General features: G+C 41.6%; 1 protein-coding gene across 3 annotated transcripts in view; it reads left to right on the plus strand.

Moving 5' to 3' along the window:
- The window catches only part of nrf1 (nuclear respiratory factor 1), a 68901-nt gene extending 63756 nt beyond the window's left edge, over positions 1-5145 (plus strand). For all 3 annotated transcript variants that reach the window (XM_048554460.2, XM_048554462.2, XM_048554461.2), the window contains one exon: positions 1945-5145. In XM_048554460.2, the coding sequence (XP_048410417.1) occupies positions 1945-2117 (173 nt within the window). In that variant the 3' untranslated portion in view covers positions 2118-5145. The remainder of the gene's footprint in view (positions 1-1944) is intronic.
- The last annotated feature ends 14051 nt before the right edge of the window (positions 5146-19196 follow it).

Consider the following 19196-nt stretch of genomic DNA (forward strand, 5'->3'; position numbering starts at 1 on the left):
ACCTGGGATCAACCTAATGAACCTTCCCTGGGTTACCTCCAATGCTAGTATATTTTTCCTTAGTAAGTAACTTTATGATATACCTTATTGAACTCCTTTAGAAATTCTAAATATATTATGGCTACTGGTCTTCTTTTATCCATTCTGCTTGTTACCTCCTCAAATAATTCTAATAAGTTTGTCAGGTATGATTTTCCTTTTACGAAGTCATACGGACTCTGCTGAATTATATTTTTATTGCTAACTGCTCTGTTATTACAATGACACATTATGGGTTAACTGGCCTTTTGGTACCTTCCCTGTTTGCATGTGAGTTTTACATTGGCAGTTTTCCAATCTTATGATATTTTTCCAGAGATCAAAGGGCGCTTGGAAGATCACCATCTCTACAGCAACTGCTTTTAGTGTTCTAAGATGTAACCCATCAGGTCCAGAGAATCTTGTGCCCCAGTATTTTTCCTGTTCCTGTTTGTCTAATGATAGTTACTGTATTTATTTCCTCTCTCATGTTTTTCCTGTGATTATTTAGTATATTTGGAAAGCTTTCAAATCTTCTACCAAGCAAGTCCTCTGCCATTTACTGGTTCCCCATTATTATTTCCCAGCCTCAATCTTTAAGAGGCCTATGTTCACTTTGGCTTCTCTTTATTTTCGTCTATTTAAAGAGCCTCCTACTGTCTGCTCTGATATTATTTTACCTTCAAAATTTATTTTCTTCTTCTTAATTGTGGTTTTAGTAGTCTTACCTTGGCTTTGTAAACATTTCCAATCCTCTTGTTTATCTTGGCCACATTGTATGTTTTCTTTTCCTTTTAAATTGATACTATCCTTAGTTAATCGTGGTTGGTTCATAGTTAGCCAGCCAGCCAGCCCATCCTGAACCTACCCAATTCTCGCCCACCCCGCCCATCCTATATTCCTTACTCCCTCCTTTGTTCTCTTTTTCTCAATGGGAGAAAGCCGTGTACTGATTCAAATTCCGATATGGGGCTTTCTTTCTTTTTCCCCACGGATCACTTATATCAGCTTCCCAGTAAATACCATCAACACTACGTTATTTGGTTTGGAAGGTAATTGGATAGTGCACAAGACAGAAAATATCCCAGAATACTTCACAGAGGGGAATGAGGTGCCAAACAGAAATGGAGAAATTGGACGTGACCACAGGCAGAGAAAGAACTTACAAGGTGCAGGATTTCATGGAGAGAGACCAGACAGGATGGCTGAAAATTCCACCATTACGGTTGGATGTCAGATCGGAGGGCTTGAGACAGAACGCGAGAGGAGAAAGGGTGGTGCAAGATGATGCAGGAAATATCTGCTTGAAAACAGAGACTAAATGATGCTGATGTGACCAAACGGTCCACAGGTCAGGTGGAGATTTGAACATGTGCAATGTTTGTGAAGGGAAGAATGCAAAGGCTTATAGTCAAAGTTGATCAGCAGTGTTGCTTGGGTAGCTTAGGAATTGTGAAGTATTTTTACAGAACTGTTCCTCGTGAGCTTAAGTGTGCTGGTAGAGTCCCCATTATTTTACAGAGTGGGTTATGAAAAAAGGGGGGCATCATGGGACCATGCATTGCTTTCTTAATTCATTCTTTGCATTCCTATAGCTGACTATCAGTAACTATGGCTCTGGTGTGATGAGCCCTTGACTGAGCAGAACTCCAAATAATATTTACTTCAAGCACCGCTTCCCTGAAGAAAAGGAGCATGTTTGATTTTTCAATTGGAAGGGAGGTTGGTGTTGAGCCTCTCAAAATAAATGTCTCGACCAGTGACCTTCAGACTACAACTCAAGTTGTCGACCTAATTGGAGGTATCTACAGACTGGGCTACTTCACCCAAAAGGATTTGGTTTTGATGTTGGGAAGGGAGGAATGACTGTGGCAGAGGTGTCTGTGTCGTCACTTGGCTGACTCTTTCTGTTTTCTTCATTGCTAGGCCTGGTGCAGATCCCAGTGAGCATGTACCAGACAGTCGTCACTAGCCTGGCCCAGGGTAACAGACCCGTGCAGGTTGCAATGGCCCCCGTCACCACTCGAATGACAGAAATCCAGTCGTCTGCAGTAACTGTGGAAGGACAAGCTGTGGAGGTGGTAACACTGGAGCAATGAGGAGACCACCAAAGAACAAAGCAACTTTTCTGTCCTTCAGAAGTCCAACATTGCAAAATACTGCAATCAGGTGTCCAGTGCATTGACAGGTGGCCATGAAAATAAAAGTACCCTATTGGGTTTAGTGTTGGGGAGAGAAATGATAGAAGACTTCTCTTCTCTTATATTACCCTCGGAGAGATTTCTAGCTCTTGTATTTACTGTTTTATATTGGAAGGGAAGAAAAGTCAAACCTATTTGTATAAGTTTCTCTGTATTTATGCACAACGTGTTTGTGTCTGTGACTGAAGATTGGGGCCTTCTTTATTAATGGTCTCGCTTGGAATCTTTATCATTGTGGTTCTAGAGGTTTGGATCAGCTCTGGAGGGTTAATGTTTGGGAGGATAGGGTGTCTGCATTTTCCATTTCAATAAAAGTTGGAGCAGGACCTGAGCCCCAAACCTTTTAAAAGTTACTGTCTGGTTGGTCTGCAGATTTTCACTTTATTGCTCTTCCACTTGTTTTAAATATTACAAGTCAAAGCAGAAGAATTTTACATCCCCATCACTTTAGTGAATGATCTCACCGTCCTTGGGCACAGAGGGAAGCAGAATATCAGCCGAAGTTTCCCCTCCTGATCTCGTGATGAGCACGTGTGATCACAGTAAGGTACACGTACTGTTGAGTGAGGGCAGAACAAAGCTCTGCACTGAATCCCATCTCAATGAAGTGAGGTATCAGAGGTTAGAAGACACAAGTTTGAGCCTTCAGGGGAAGACCATGGAATAAAATCTCCTGGACACTTAATGAGTTGGAGTGTAATGGCAGTTGGGTCTCATCCCCCACCAAAGCAAACTGCGCCAGGAAGCTTTTGAGTGCCATGAATTATTTTTAATCATTTTAATTTTTCATGAATTTTATTCGTTTCCTATTAAATCCACAAGCTGTGAGTGTAGAACCTAAATTCCAGCCATACCTTAGTTCAGTCTGTTGCTGTAAACTAACATCGATCAGTGCAGGATTACTTTGCCAGTCTTTGGACATGGGCTTCAGACCAGGGCTCTGACAGTGGGCAGCGAGGTTGGAAATGCAGCAGGGGTGCAGTGAGCCACTTTGAAGCTGCAATTCGCTCACTTTGACAGTGTACACTTAATGAGTGGTCATAAAAGCTTTTTAGACAATTTGTTTTGTACTACGTTTAAACAACTTGTGTAATTGTAATGTAACAATAGCAGATGTTGTTTGTATTTCCACACTTAATGTAGTAATGTGTCCCAAAGATTAGAAAGTTGGCTCAATTTAAAATTAGTGGAGCTTGACATTTCTGTCCAAATAGACTGTTTTCCCCATTGGATGCTTTTTCCCTGTTTGGGGAATTTTAAACACACCTGGCAGGTCTCAATATCATTCTCACAATTTAATTAAATACTTTTATTCAACAAGTTAACCTGTACAAAAGTATTTTAAGTACCAGCATTATTCAAAGTTACTTGCATGTAAGAGATATTTTAGATTTTGCCTTAATACATTTACATTGAACCGAACCAATTTAAAGACATTCCTAGGCTCAGTATTTCATTCTAGGCTTTGATTCTCCTGGTCTACTGAGGGAAAACATTTCCTTTTTGGAGTTTCTCTTGGAGTATGGGTTGAACCTAATAAATACAACTGCAATTAGAGCTCATGAACAAGGTTAACTAAGAATTAGGTGATACTGAATTTCAGCTTCATTTCATATTATTAAAATGAGCTCATCGTCAGGGCGTAAGAGAGGTTACAATAGTAACTGGAGGAAGAACAAGAAGTTCTTTCATTCATACCCTGACAAAATGAAATAAAGTTGGCTAGTACTGCAAATTATAGATACTGACACCCTTCCCCACTGATGTACCAGTTGCACTGATTAATTTGCTGTTATAGTTATGTATAAGTGAAGAGAGCTTAATAAAGTTAAAATACTGCAAGACCAGGCACTCCTTAAACTATTTCAGTATTCCTTGTCATTGACCTTTCCTGGTCTGGTTTACAGCCGTGTATCTATCATACACTGCAATGTTGACACTCGGGTTATTTGAGAATACTTGGCCCAACATTTGTCAAAAATTCACACTTAATCTAATATGCTTTAATGTTTGTGCCAATATGCATCTTGTATGCTGTTCTTAATTTACCGCTCCCACCACCTGTGCCACAGCAATGCTTCAACCTAGTGTTATACAGATTAGAATCCTTTCCAGAGTTTGCAAGGCTGGAAAATCTGCAGTGCTACTTTCAGATCCTATTTGTATGTCACTGTAGATGATATGGAAGTCTTCTGCAACCACTGTCAAACTTCACTAAAATCCTGGTGATAATACTGTGTTAATTTACTTTGTTCTTTCCTCCTCTGTTATCTTGTTCAGTCCTATCCACCTGTCTTCCACATTGAGGCAAGTGGGAGACCGGAATCTCACTGACAAAATGAGTGACGGATAATGCGACAACCACAATAGTATTAGCAAACTACCTTGCAAAAGATGTTAACGTTGGGTGGGTGGGAGCATGAGGGACAGGTTATGGGAGCAATTTGGTCACCACCTGAAATTAATGTGATTCCATGTACTGTGAAAAGAGATTCCATTCAGCAAGCCAGAATGGATTGGAAATGCTTCCTCCTTAGGATGCTCACAGCTTTATATGGGGAGGGGTGGAGGGAATATTAAATTACCATTGTCCTCCATACTTTCTGGTTAGTACAATGGACCAATGGATGCGCCGTATGGTGGCCATTGCAAAGACTGAATCTTCATATAGATATGAATACTGTATATATAATAAAGAAAAGTTCTTTTAAGTGCTGAAGGTGAGTACAGGTCTTAAAAGTACTGTGGTTTGTTTGCTACCGTATTTAATTCCCCTTGGATACTCTGAAAATGTATTTGAATGAAGACATTTGCATTTGATTTTGTTTTATGTTGCATTTTTTTTTGTTTGGGAACTGATTTGCTATATAAACACTGTTTCCTTTTTGGACATACGAGCTCATGGTGTGTAATAAAGATGTGAATAATCCTGGTAAGATGGGGTTGATGGATTTTGCCACTTTTATTACTGCTACACGATAATCCTTGTAACTTCGACACAAAGGGAAGGATAGGGGATTTGCTAAGGCACTGAAAGCATCATAACATTGGTAATCAGTGCATTATGATAACTGGGCTTATCCATTTGTGGGACAACAGAATATTTAGTCATGCATCGGAGAAAGCAGCCCACATTCAGCGGGGGATGGGGAGAGGGTTCTGAAATAAATAGGGAGAGAGGGGGAGGCGAACTAAAGATGGATAGAGGAGAAGATAGGTAGAGAGGAGAGTATAGGTGGGGAGGTAGGGAGGGGATAGGTCAGTCCGGGGAGGAAGGACAGGTCAAGGGAGGTGGGATGAGGTTAGTAGGTGGGAAATGGAGGTGTGGCTTGAGGTGGGAGGAGGGGATAGGCGAGAGGAAGAACAGGTTAGGGAGGCGGGGATGAGCTGGGCTGGTTTTGGCATGCAGTGGGGGAAGGGGAGATTTTGAAGCCTGTGAAGTCCACATTGATACCATTGGGCTGCACGGTTCCCAAGCAGAATATGAGTTGCTGTTCCTGCAACCTTTGGGTGGCATCATTGTGGCACTGCAGGAGGCCCAGGATGGACATGTCGTCTAAGGAATGGGAGGTGGAGTTAAAATGTTTCGCGACTGGGAGGTGCAGTTGTTTATTGCGAACCGAGCGGAGGTGTTCTGCAAAGTGGTCCCCAAGCCTCCGCTTGGTTTCCCCAATATCGAGGAAGCCATGGTGGCCATGGGTACCTGCATGGGCCCAAGCTATGTCTGCCTCTTTGTAGGGTATGTGGAACAGTCCCTCCTCCGCACCTACACTGGCTCCAAACCCCACATCTTCCTGTGTTACATTGATGACTGTATCGGGGCCGCCTCTTGCTTCCAAGAGGAGCTCGAACAGTTCATCCACTTCACCAACACCTTCTACCCCAACCACAAGATCACCTGGGCCATCTCCAACACATCCGTCACCTTCCTGGACCTCTCTGTCTCCATCTCAGGCAACCAGCTAGAAACTGATGTCCATTTCAAGCCCACCGACTCCCACAGCTACCTAGAATACACCTCCTCCCACCCACCCTCTTGCAAAAATTCCATCCCCTATTCCCAATTCCTTCGCCTCCGCTCCCAGGATGAGGCATTCCACTCTCACACATCCCAGATGTCTGCGTTCTTCAAGGACCGCAACTTCCCCCCCTGCAGTGGTCAAGAACGCCCTCGACCGTGTCTCCTGCATTTCCCGCAACACCCCGCCCCCGCAATAACCACCCAAAGAGAATCCCCCTCGTCCTCACATACCACCCACCAACCTCCGGATACAACGCATCATCCTCCGACTCTTCTGCTATCTACAATCTGACCCCACCGCCCAAGATATTTTTCCATCCCCACCCTTGTGTGCCTTCCGGAGAGACCACTCCAGTGGTCTTCCCCTGCAACCGCAGGAAGTGCTACACTTGCCCCCACACCTCCTCCATCACCCCCATCCCAGGCCCCAAGATGACTTTCCATATCAAGCAGATGTTCACCTGCACATCTGCCAATGTGGTATACTGTAACCACTGCACCTGTTGTGACTTCCTCTACATTGGGGAAACCCAGCGGAGGCTTGGGGACCGCTTTGCAGAACACCTCCGCTCGGTTCGCAAGAAACAACTGCACCTCCCAGTCACCTCCCATTTCCACTCCCCCTCCCATTCTTTAGATGACATGTCCATCATGGGCCTCCTGCAGTGCCACAATGATGCCACCCGAAGGTTGCTGGAACAGCAACTCCTATTCTGCTTGGGAACCCTGCAGCCCAATGGTATCAATGTGGACTTCACCAGCTTCAAAATCTCCCCTTCCCCCACTGCATCCCAAAACCAGCCCAGCTCATCCCCACCTCCCCAACCTGTTCTTTCTCTCAGCTATCCCCTCCTCCCACCTCAAGCCGCACCTCCATTTCCTACCTACTAACCTCATCTCGCCTCCTTGACCTGTCCTTCCTCCCTGGACTGACCTATCCCCTCCCTACCTCCCCTCCTATACTCTCCTCTCCACCTATCTTCTCCTCTATCCATCTTTAGTTCGCCTCGCCCTCTCTCCCTATTTATTTCAGAACCCTCTCCCCATCCCCCTCTCTGATGAAGGGTCTACGCCCGAAACATCAGCTTTTGTGCTCCTGAGATGCTGCTTGGCCTGCTGTGTTCATCCAGCTCCACACTTTGTTATCTTGGATTCTCCAGCATCTGCAGTTCCCATTATATCTTTGATCACATTCAGCAGGTTTGTTCACGAACCCAAACACGCTGTCACTTTCTCTCTCACTCTCCCCAATTTCTCTATTCCTTATTACTACTTAACCACTTTCTCTTTCCTTCCCTTATGTCTTTTTCAATTTCTCTTTCATTGGACTTTTCATTTATCATTCCATGTCTTTCTCTCCTTCCTTTACCACACCCCCTCCCATTTTATTCTTTTGCACAACACCCCTTCCCCCGCTTTTCTCCACACTTCTTTCCTGTCATTTCTGTATGTCACTCAAGAAAATAACATGTAGTTTTGAGACGTACATTTAATACAAGCTGAGTAATAAGAGGTAGATAATTGTTCAGTACTTCCACATTTTTTTGATAAATAAGCGCACAATCACTTAGACCAGGACAAAACCAGGTTTTATTTTCATTAGAGCATGATTTCTTGTCCCCCCCCCCGCCCCCTCTATTTACAATCAAAGTTAAATTATCACTGCTTGGATCAATGTTCCAATAGAATCATGAATTAAGATTTTCTTGCCTTTAGGGCCCCACCACAAATCAGATGGTTCCTCATGAATGATGGCCCATGTAACATAATATATTGAAGCCAGTCCATGATTGGCAACTTCTTTCACTGTAGAAGAGATTGGGTTGGAAAGGAAAGACAGACTTGGATTTGAGAATGCTTTAATACCAGTTTATTAGACCTTTGGAAAGCTTTCTTCTGTGTCTGACCATGATGTACCTGGGCTGGGAGTGTTTCAGACAATATATGCTTTCTACCATGTTAATATCCTGTACCATAGCACAAGAAATCTTCCTGAAGTTTTAAAACGTTCCTGAAGTTTGAACTCTGAGTTGATCTGAGAGTAAAGGATTTAGTGATAGGTTTGTCCACTGACCCCACACAGTGACCCATCGTCCTTTAACTAAGGCAGTGTGCAATGGAGTCACTGGAGATTGGATTTGATACTGGAGCCCTTTCACTATCTGAAGACTTAATACATTGAAAAAATGGGGTAAATCTTTTAAAACCTCAAGAAATGGATTAAAGGAATTTTCTAGGTTTTTTTTAACCTTCTTTTCCCCAGATATTGTTTCTTTTTGCCTCATCCAGGAGGGCTGAAGGGCAGTGGGGAGTTTAGAAATGTCTCCTAACCACCCTGATTGGGACAAACCGATAGACCAACTGGTCTTATGAGCGTATGAATAAAAAATAAGCATGGGCCATTCAGCCCTTCAAGCCTGCTCGCCATTCAATAAGACCATTTGTTGATTTGATTTTAACCTCAACTCATGCTCCTGCATACCCTGATAATTTTTCATTCCCTCGGCAATCGAGAACTATGAGTTGCTGTTCCTGCAACCTTCGGGTGGCAGCATTGTGGCACTGCAGGAGGCCCATGATGGACATGTCGTCTAAGGAATGGGTGGGGGAGTTAAAATGGTTTGTGACTGGGAGGTGCAGTTGTTTATTGCGAACCGAGCGGAGAAACTATTTATATGTTCCTTTAAAAATATTTGAAGATTCTGCATCCTCTACCATTTGAGGAAGGGAATTTCAAAGACTCTGAACCTTCTGAAACTTTTTTCCCCTCACCTCTGTCATATGTGGGTGAACCTTTATTTTTAAACTATGATCCCTAGTACTAGATTATCCCACAAGAGGAAATATCCTTTCTTTATGCACACTATCAAGGCCCCTTACGATTTTGTGTGTTCCAATTAGGTCATCTCTACTCACCGAAGGGTACAGGCCAAGCCTTTCCTAAAGGAAATTCCTTTCAAGATATTACTCTGGTAATCTTTCTTTGAACTGCTTCCAATATATTAACATTCTTCCAAAACTGCAGTGACCGGTATTGTGTATGATACTCTAGATGCTGTCTACCAATGTCCTGTATAACTGAAGCATAGCCTCCCCACTCTTGCATTCCATTCCTCTTACAATAAACAACATTCTGTTCGCTTTCCTGATTGCTGATTACTTGCTGTACCTGTAAACGAACCTTCTGTGATTTGTGCATTAGGACACCTAGATCTGTATTTCAGATCTCTGCAACCTCTCACCACTTAGACAATATTAATTTTTTATTCCAAAATGGATGAATTCACATTTTTCCGCATTATATCCTGTTTGTCAGATCTTTGCTGCTCTCTTAATTTATCAATGTCCCTTGTAAGCTCCTTATATCTTCTTCACAGCTCACATTCCTGCCTATGTTTGTGCCATCACCAAACTTAGCCGCCACACCTTAGATCCCTTCATCCAAATAATTTATATAAATTGTAAAGAGTTGACTGACATGTGTCAAGCATCCACCCAAACTCTGTTGAGACACTGCGGAGGAAGCACTTCTTTCCCTAATGCAATTACCAAAATCATTGTAGCCACAGATTGCTGTCACATATCATGTATGACAACCAGTATTCTTACTCTCTGGCTTCCTGTTAGCCAGCTAGTCTTCCATGCAGGCCAAAATGTTACCCCCTAATACCACGAGCTTTTAATTTCTGCCACAATCTTTGATGTGACACCTTATTGAATGCCTTCAGCACATCTGAGTATGCTACATTCACTGGCTCCCCCTTTATTCACAGCAAATGTTACTTCAAAGAACTCCAGTAAATTAGTTAAATATGATTTCGCTTTGACAGGACCATGTTGAATCTACCTTGAGCTTATCCAGGTGCCCTGTTGTAACATCTTTAATAATAGTTTCTAATACTTTCCCTATGACAGATGTTATATTAACTGGCCTGCAGATTCCTGCTTTCTTCCTCCCTCCCTTTTGAATAAAGAAGATGCCATAGCTATTCTCCAATTTAAAAGAACTTTTCCTGAATCTAATTTGTTTTTTGTAGCATGCTCTGCTTCCTAGAACTGTGCCAATTTTCCTTCATTCAATCCTCCTGTCATTATGACACTATTCCATTGTTGGATAAGATGCTGTTCACTACCTCATTGGAGTATATGTTCTTCATAAAGGATCTTCACTGGTGCGCATGAATGGCCTAAGCTAATTCTAGAAAGCATCACAGCTGAGTCATGTACTGTCCTTCCATACACACCACAAGAACAATACCACCATCTTGGATTTATAAAAAGTTAAAAATATTTTAGAACATCATGGAGCACTTCTCAACAACATTGTTAAACAACGTTAAACACCAAGACGCGTTAGAACATGTGACCAAAAGCATGGTCAAAGGGATAGATTTTAAGGAGAGAGAGATTCAAGTAGGATGGGAATTCTGGAGAAGTAGAAAGACTTGAAGAGGAAATTTTAGGGCCCAGATAGTTGAAAGCACAGCCCTCAGTGATAGATTGATCAAAATTTGGATATGTAAGATTCCAGAATTGAAAGAACACAGAGATCTTGAGGATTGTGAGGCTGGAAGAAATAACATACATAGAGTGAGATAATGGAGGGATTTGAATGTACAGTTGACCATTTATTTAAATTGGGTTGCTGGATTGGGGTCAATGCATGTTGATGAACAGGATTGGTAGTAACTGAGAATTGGAGCTTGTAAGGACGTGGGGCTGTTTGGATTTGTTCCAGTGTGTGGAGGAGAGTAAATGGAAAGCCAACCAGAAGAGCATTATAATTATCAATACTAGAAATAAGAAAATGACGTGAATGAGGGGTTCAGCAGCAGATTAGCTGATGCAAGGCTGAAGATTTGTGATGTTAAAGAGGTGGAAGTGTGTGGTCTTTGTGACAAATTGAGTTTGTGGTAAAAAGCTCATTTTGGAGTTGCATGGACACCAACGTGGCAATCAGACTGATTCATGTTGCCAGCAATGACCCAGGAATAAGGGTGACTAGGAAATGGTAGAGAAACACTAGATCATTGAAGGAACTCTTGCCAATGACCCAGGATTACTGAGAATTTGTGCCCCAGGCACCACCCAAACAGGTCTTCCATTGAAACATTGTAAAAGGGAGTATTGTTCTTTTTCAATTCAATTACCAAAGTCATCATAGTTGCATTGGCATGAAGAATGTAAGAAAAAGTAAGCTAATAAGTGAATGTTCTCTTCCTGGAAATTAACTCACCTGACATGGTATCACATATTCTGAATAAGTCTGATATTTTTCAACCTACCATGTTGTCATTTTGGATAACGTTTACTTGACAAACTCTTCAAATGTATTTATTAGCGTCCTTTTTTTGTTCATATCCAAATTTTTAAGCATATTTTGTGCTTCCTAGGCCTCACACATTTAATATCATCTACATTTAAGCTTCTGTGGTTACCTAGCCTGTAAAGTTTATGGATCTTAATCGCCTCCAACATTTCTTCACTTTGGCTCTGTCAAAATCCTAGAACTCATTTCTCCCAGCACAATGGGTGTACCTCTACCACAATGACCGCAGTAGTTCAAGAAAGCATCTCACCACTATTCTCCAGAGCAATTTAGGGATGGGCAATAAAAGCAGAAGTAGATAACTCCATCCACAGACAATTTCTAAACTACCCTGACTACCACCTGTCTAGACAACAGGTCACATTTAATTGGAGTCTGTACATTGGAACCAGGATATACTCTCCACTTGTCCTATTTACTAACAGTTTGGATATCATTGAACTCTCTGGAGCGAGAACTATATGGTTCTACAGCAGGAGTTTGAGTAGACGCTGTGTCCATTTGTACAGATATGGGCTTAGATGCTTAGCGGTGAGTACAGAAGAAGTAATAAAAATGAGAGATGCAAATGATTTTTAACTCAAGGGAAAATAACCCCTTTTCCTTCAACGCTGTATCTACCTTCGGTCTCTTAGTTGTTGTTAAAGCTACAATCTGGTCCATGGTGTTGTTTTCCTTATGAGTGTCCTTTTCGGATTCACTCTTATGAGCTCCAAAAAGTCTCATGAGTTTCCTAGTCAGCATTCAACAGTCTGAAAAATGTGCCCAATCTTATTACAATGGACGCCACTCGGCTTCTGATTTTCACCTCCATCCTCAATCCTACCATTCTAATCTGAGGAGGAGACCAACAGGGAGCTATCCAATCCTTACTTTGGCTACTTGTCTTTCCTTCAGAGAAACATATAAAATTGGATCAGGAATAGTCCATTCAGGTTTTTGAGCCTGCTCCACTGTTCTATGTGTGATCAGGACTGATCATCCAACTCAGTATCCTAGTCCTGCTTTCTCCCCATACCATTTAATCTCTGAGGTCACATGGGATTCAGGGTGCTTGCTAATTAGATACATAATTGGCTTAATGGCAGGAGACAGAGAGTGGTGGTAGAGAATTGCTTTTCAGACTGGAGGCTTGTCATCGGTGGTGTTCCACAAGGATCAGTTTTGAGTTCTATTTTGTTTGTCACTTATATAGATGATTTGGATGAGAATATAGAAGATATACTTACTAAGTTTGTGGATGACACCAAAATTAGTGGTAAAGAAGACAGCGAAGAAAGTTTTCTAAGATTACAAAGATTGTATCTTGACCAACTGGGTCCATGGGCTGAGAAATAGCAAGTGGAGCCCAATCTGAAATAATGTGAGGTATTGCATTTTGGTGCAATCAAGGGTGGTGCTATACAATTAAAGGTAGGGCCTTGTGTAGTGTTAAAAAAACAGAGGGACCTGGGAGTTCAAGTATATAATTTTTTGATGTTTGCGTCACATTTTCCCTGTGTGGTTAAAAAAGCATTTGGCATGCTTCATTCTTAGTCCCTTGAGTATATGAGTTAGGAAGTAATGTTGAGGTTGTACAGGACATTGGTGAGGCCTCTTCTGGAATACTGTGTCCAGTTTTGGTCAATCAGTTATAGGAAAGATATTATTAAACTGGAGAGGATTCGGAAGAGATTTACCAGGATATTGCCAGGAATGGAGAGTTTGAGTTCTAAAGAGAGACTGGATAGGCTGGGACATTTTTCCACTGGAATGTAGGTGATTGGGAGTTACCTTATAGAAGTTTATAAAATCATAAGTGGTATAGATAGATTTAAGGGTAGTTGTCCTTTCCCTAAGCTGGGGGGGTTTCAAGAATAGGGGAGAGGAGAGAGATTTAATAAAACACGAGGGGGCAAAATTTATAAATAGAGTGTGGTTGTGTGTGGAATGAACTTCCTGCGGAAGTGGTGGATATGGGTACAATTACAACATTTAAAAGATATTTGGATAAGTACATGAATAGGAAAGGTTTGAAGGGCTATGGGCAAGGAGAAGACAGGTGGGACCTCTTTAGTTTGGGATTATATTTGGCATGGACTGCTTGGAGCGAAGCGTCTGTTTCTGTGCTTTATGACTCTATGATTCAATGACTGTTTTAATTTCCCTTCTATGGGGTCAATCTTCTACGCTGTAATGGTGTTGTCTGCTCAAGGCACCACTTTCAGTCATGCACTGCTTAGATTTTCTCTGAGAGGTTTGAAAATGTTGAATTTTATTTTTAAACCATTTGAATTACTAGAAACCACAACAGCTTGTTAAAAGTGTTTAATCTATAAATAGATCTTTCCATGTTTTGAGTTAACTGCCAAAAGTTTATTTTGAGTTCTGTTCACCTTTCCAAAACTCATCCCACCACAATTTGGTGCAAGCTTTTTACTAAACGTTATGTACATTTCTCAATGTTTTGGACTCAATCTTTTTCATCCCCCTGATTATCTCCCTCCTGTCTGATGGGTTGACTCTCTGCTGGAGTATTAGGTTTCTTTGCCCAAGAGACCATTCTTTAGTCGATACCATTTTGTGGCTTTGAAATGACTCTGAAATTATACTTACATTTATATAGTGCCTTTCACTGCCTCAGGACAAACCCAAAGCACTTTTTTTGGAAGTATGACAACTAATTTGTGCACACAAACAATGGTGAGACAACACCAAATAATCTACTTTTTTAATGTTGGTTGAAGGATAAATATTGGATCAGAACTCCCCAACTCTTCAATTTAGTGTTAGTGTCAGGGTAAATTTGTACCTTGATAAAAGGTTGTCAACTCTCCAGAATTGTCCCACAGTCTCCAAGAACGAAAAGTTAAACTCCTGGACTCTTACCAGCAGTATGAAAGAGGAAGAAAAACAGTCAGATGTTAAACAAATGTCCTTTCAGCAGTGTTTTTTTTGTGAAGAAATGGGAGATGAGAAATAAAACATATTTTTGGACAGTTTATCTGGAGCTCAGTAAGCCTTGAGACGGTATCTCCAGAAATAACCTGAGTTAGTAACCGGTGGGAGTGTGCCCACCAGCATCTAGGTTGTAATGCCACAGAATGATTCTACCTCAAACATTCATCCAGTAATTAGACATTTTCACCCATTCTCTCTGATTGGACCTGAAATCTCAGTGATGAACGGTCAAATACTGACCCACTGCACCAGACAAACCAGGTTCAGCGACCGCAGTAACAACTTTGAATTCAGCGCCTGCAATCACTGCTGTAAGATGAAGTTGTATAAAGCCCCCAACTGTGTGTGTGTGTGTGTGTGTGTGTGTGTGTGTGTGTGTGTCAGACAGTTGGGTTGTTTTGTGTAAACAGCCCCACCATTCAAACAGCTGCCTCATCTTTACTTTTGTTATTTGTTTATATAAAATAACTAACGTCTAATTCTGATTTGCATTCTATTGCACTAAGCCTCCTACAATTTTTTAAAGGACTATTCTCCTTTGCTCGGCTCAACTTTGATGGCTTACTTCTCATGAGCCTTAGCCTTCTGACTAGGCTCATGAATGGAAAGAAAATGTGCTTTTCCACATAATGTCATGTCAGTGAGTAGAAAAACCCAGTCAAGATGGTATAACAAGTAGTCCATCTGTTTCTGCTTGTTCTCTGCTCATGGCCTGAAGTTAAAAGCTTTGACCCTTCTGTTTTATTCTTTACTTTGTTCAACAAAGGTATTAAGTGTCATGAAGCCAGGTTGGGTGGATGGGTTTACGATATAGATCCACCATGATTTAATTGAATCATAGACTCAAGATGAGGGCTGAATGGCCTGCTCAATGTCTGATGTTCCTAGATGTGCAAATTGAATCTGGGCTATGTTGGAATACAGAGGCACCAGCACCAGATTTCCGCAACATCATGAACTAATGGTTGTTCACCATTTCTGATCTCACGTAGCAGACGCTGGCAATCCATGTGATCTGTGGTAGAGCTATATCAAAAATTGGTTCCATTCCTGTCTTTGGCTATATTTCATTTTCCAGTGGTTAATCCACCCAGCTTGCACATCCCTGGACACCATAGGCAATTTAGCATGACCAGTCCACCTAACCTGCACATCTCTAGACTGTGAGAGGAAACCCGAGCACCCAGAGGAAACCACACAGGTAGAATGTGCATATTCCATATAGCTGGACACCTGAAGATGGAATTGAGCCTGGATCCCTGGCACTGTGCGGTAGCAATGCTAATCACTGAGCCACCATTCCACCCCAAACAGCCTCAGGCCTTTTGTAGGACATTCCCATGGGGGTTGTTCCATGTAGGAATTTATTTTTTGAAGCTCATGAATTTGAGAAAGACAAAGACGTTCCTTTCTGTCTTGCCACTCAGCTAACAGCATAACAACACGATGATTCCTCCTGCATATCAATACACTCAGACAATGAAGGCCATCAGTTTAACTGGGACAAGGTGATTTAGTAGCTGAAGCCAAACATAGACACACACAGGAATTCCTAGAGGCAAGGTTCTCCACCTGTAACGCAATCAACAAACATAAAGAATTATATCCCATATACAAACCCATACAGAACAGAACCAGAAATGACACTACTTGCCGTACCAGACCAGACAGTATAATTACCAAGTGGAGCAGAATGACATCGCTTCATCGGAGGGCCCACTGATGATGTCACGTAGCATGATGATGAAACATCTGAACGCAAACAAGCCAGTTCAACAAGCAAGACAACAACCTCACTTTTAGCTCCAGTGTTTATCTCTCAACTAAAATGATTAGTTGTTATTGTTGAAACCCTCACTAATTTTCTTTTACTTTTTCTAATTTTAAGTTTAGAACAGTGATTTGAAGTTAGGAATTGAATTTTGAACTTTGAACAATAGCTTGTTTTTTTAAAGGAGGAGAGAACAAAAGGCATATGTTTGCTGTTGAGAATTGGCCTGGAAAGACAATGCAAGTTACTTATTGCTAAAAGGGTAGGCATTTCAGCATCAAGATTTTGCTGTGCCCAGGGATTGACAGCTGGTTGGATGTTGAATTGGTCAATCAAGAGAGAAACAGCAAAGACCAGCCAACCGCAGAGAATGTCGAGGAAAAAAGGGAGAACAAGGACTGAATTGACTTTGACTGAGTTTTTAGTAGGAAGCACGTTTTTGTTTTGGAAGCTTCTGGACTGAGGCCGATTTCACTTTTAGCTCTCTCTAGTTATCCTCCACGCTCATACAAAAGATCAGAGAAAGACAAGTTAAACATTTCAAGAATGGAATTGGTTAGAACATTGTTAAGATGATATCAGGTGGGAATAGGGATACATGGAACAGAAATCAAACCATAAACCTTTTAGCTGAATGGCCCGTTCTCTATTGTAGACTGTTTCTAATTTTACTTTTTGAGGTGTGGCACACAGAACTACATGGACGAGTAAGACAAAGGAAACTGGATAATCAGTGTCAACCGTGCCTGGTTAAAGAAAGGAATACAGAAGGCTGAAGTGACAAGGCTAATTCCGAACTGGCAACAGTGGAGTGAATTCATTCAGCTTCATTGTCTCTACTGAGAGATAGAGAGGATCGACACCCAAGTGAGTTTCCCTCCTTTCATGTTCTTCTCTCTACTCCATAAACTTCTTGTAATCTTTTCTTTACCTCATTCTTCTTGTCCCCGTCTGCTTCCTTACCAGTAAAGGTTGGCCCACCCTGCAGTGCCTTGACCACAACTGAACTGAGGTAGGATGACTGGCATCAGTAATGGAGCAAGGGAAAGGATTAAAAAAGAGGTAAAAAGAAGTTATTTATAATCACTGTCCAGTGATTACTGCTGAAGTGTTGAAAAGTGTGCATATAGAAAGTACAGAAATGTGTGTGTGTGTGTGTCCATGTGTGAGCATCTGGCCCCGCTTTGACTCTTTGTTCTTTGAAGTGTGTGGAATATTCTGTCTGACTTTCCATACAACCAAAGGAATGTGAACATTTCTTGCCACACTTTCCATCAGTCCTATCCTCTGCTTCTAGCACCTTCCCTGTCACCTTACTTCTTTGGTGTTTAGGCCCTGAAGTGCATTTGGAGCATTGATATTGCTAATGCAGTCTGTGGTCCTTGCACAGCAATAGTAATAGATATAAATGAATAAATCAAGGCAGGGATAAATTATTAAACCCTTTCGTTTTGTGCTGAGTTAGCACTTAGTCAATAGCAGCACTCAGACTTAAACCTGATTCATTATTAATGCTGCTGCAGATTATCCAGGGGCCCTTTGGGGCAAGGTTACCCTGCAGATTTTCAGTTGTCAACTACTGATTGAGATGAACAATGACTTCTTCAGGAAATGCAACTAATTGCTCCTTTTGCACCCAGCAACAATATTTTTTCTCTCAGACGGTTGAAAGTCTTTGACATTTGCATCCTCAAAAGACAGTGGATGCAGAACCTTTACATATTTCTAAGACAGAACTAGATAGATTAGTGATCACCAAAGGGATGAAAGATTATTGGATGTATGTAGGAGTATAGGGTTGAAGTTAAAATCAGATCAGCCAAGACTTATTGAATGGTAGAACAGTACCACGGTGCTGAGTGTCGTATTTTTGTCTTTTGTTCTTATGTTCATAAATTGCATTGATATAAAACCTCCAACTGAGCCTAACCCTAACCCATCCCAACAGGAACATGATCAAACAAAATTTGACACTGAACCACAAGATCCTAGGACAGGCGGTCACAAACTAAATCAAACAGGGAAGTTTTAAGGAGAAGGCCAAAGGAGGAGAGAGAGGTAAAAACGTAAAGTGGCAGAAGATCTTCAGAGAAATTCCAAAGCTTATGGTCCACAAAAGTTGAAGCAAAGGAAATTTGGCAGAAGCGGAGAAACTAAAATTGGGGGAACACAGATGAGGCTATTTGGTCAATCCTGCCTGTGCCGCCGCAGCAGAAGAGTTGCTGAATCTAGTGCCATACCCAAACTTTCGCCCATAACCCTGAAAATTAGTTCTTTTCAAGTACACATCTAATTCCAATTGAACAATCAAACAACAGTTGATTCAATATGCTCATCTCTGCTCAACACTGGGCTGCTCATATCAATCTGTTGAGGGATCACTTATAAATGAGTTAATGTCAGATGACTGAAAATGGTTTGAACAAGCATCCAATGCAAATGATATCCTAGCTGTATTTTTCAGGTGTCATGGTTCTTTCATAACTATAACTAAGATGTCTGGATATGTGAGCAGAGGCAGGATCAATGATTCATAATTATCCCTTTCACATTGAACTCAGTCTGCATTCGGTCCACCAGGTAATCTAAAGGTAGCAGAAATACTGAGCTGTCCAGATACTGCATTTTAAATTTGTGTATGCATTGGTAAATATTATTGATGTTGGACAGTCCTAGAGAAAGGAAGATTTCTAATGAACGTGAGAAGTGATGGGTATTGTGTAAACTATAACATTTACTCAAAACCAGCCCTGCCAGGTGGGATGTGTTGTCCAAATGTCAGAGCCCCGATCAACTCAGAACTTGGTCACAACTGGAGACTGCTGGGAAGATAGCAGAAACATGTTAGGGATGTCCTCAAAGGATCCCTGAAATGGTCAACCATTCCTCTCAAGTCTGGATTGTGACTGCTCAGAA

Source organism: Stegostoma tigrinum, chromosome 25 (genome assembly GCF_030684315.1).
Source record: "Stegostoma tigrinum isolate sSteTig4 chromosome 25, sSteTig4.hap1, whole genome shotgun sequence".
Taxonomy (NCBI): domain Eukaryota; kingdom Metazoa; phylum Chordata; class Chondrichthyes; order Orectolobiformes; family Stegostomatidae; genus Stegostoma; species Stegostoma tigrinum.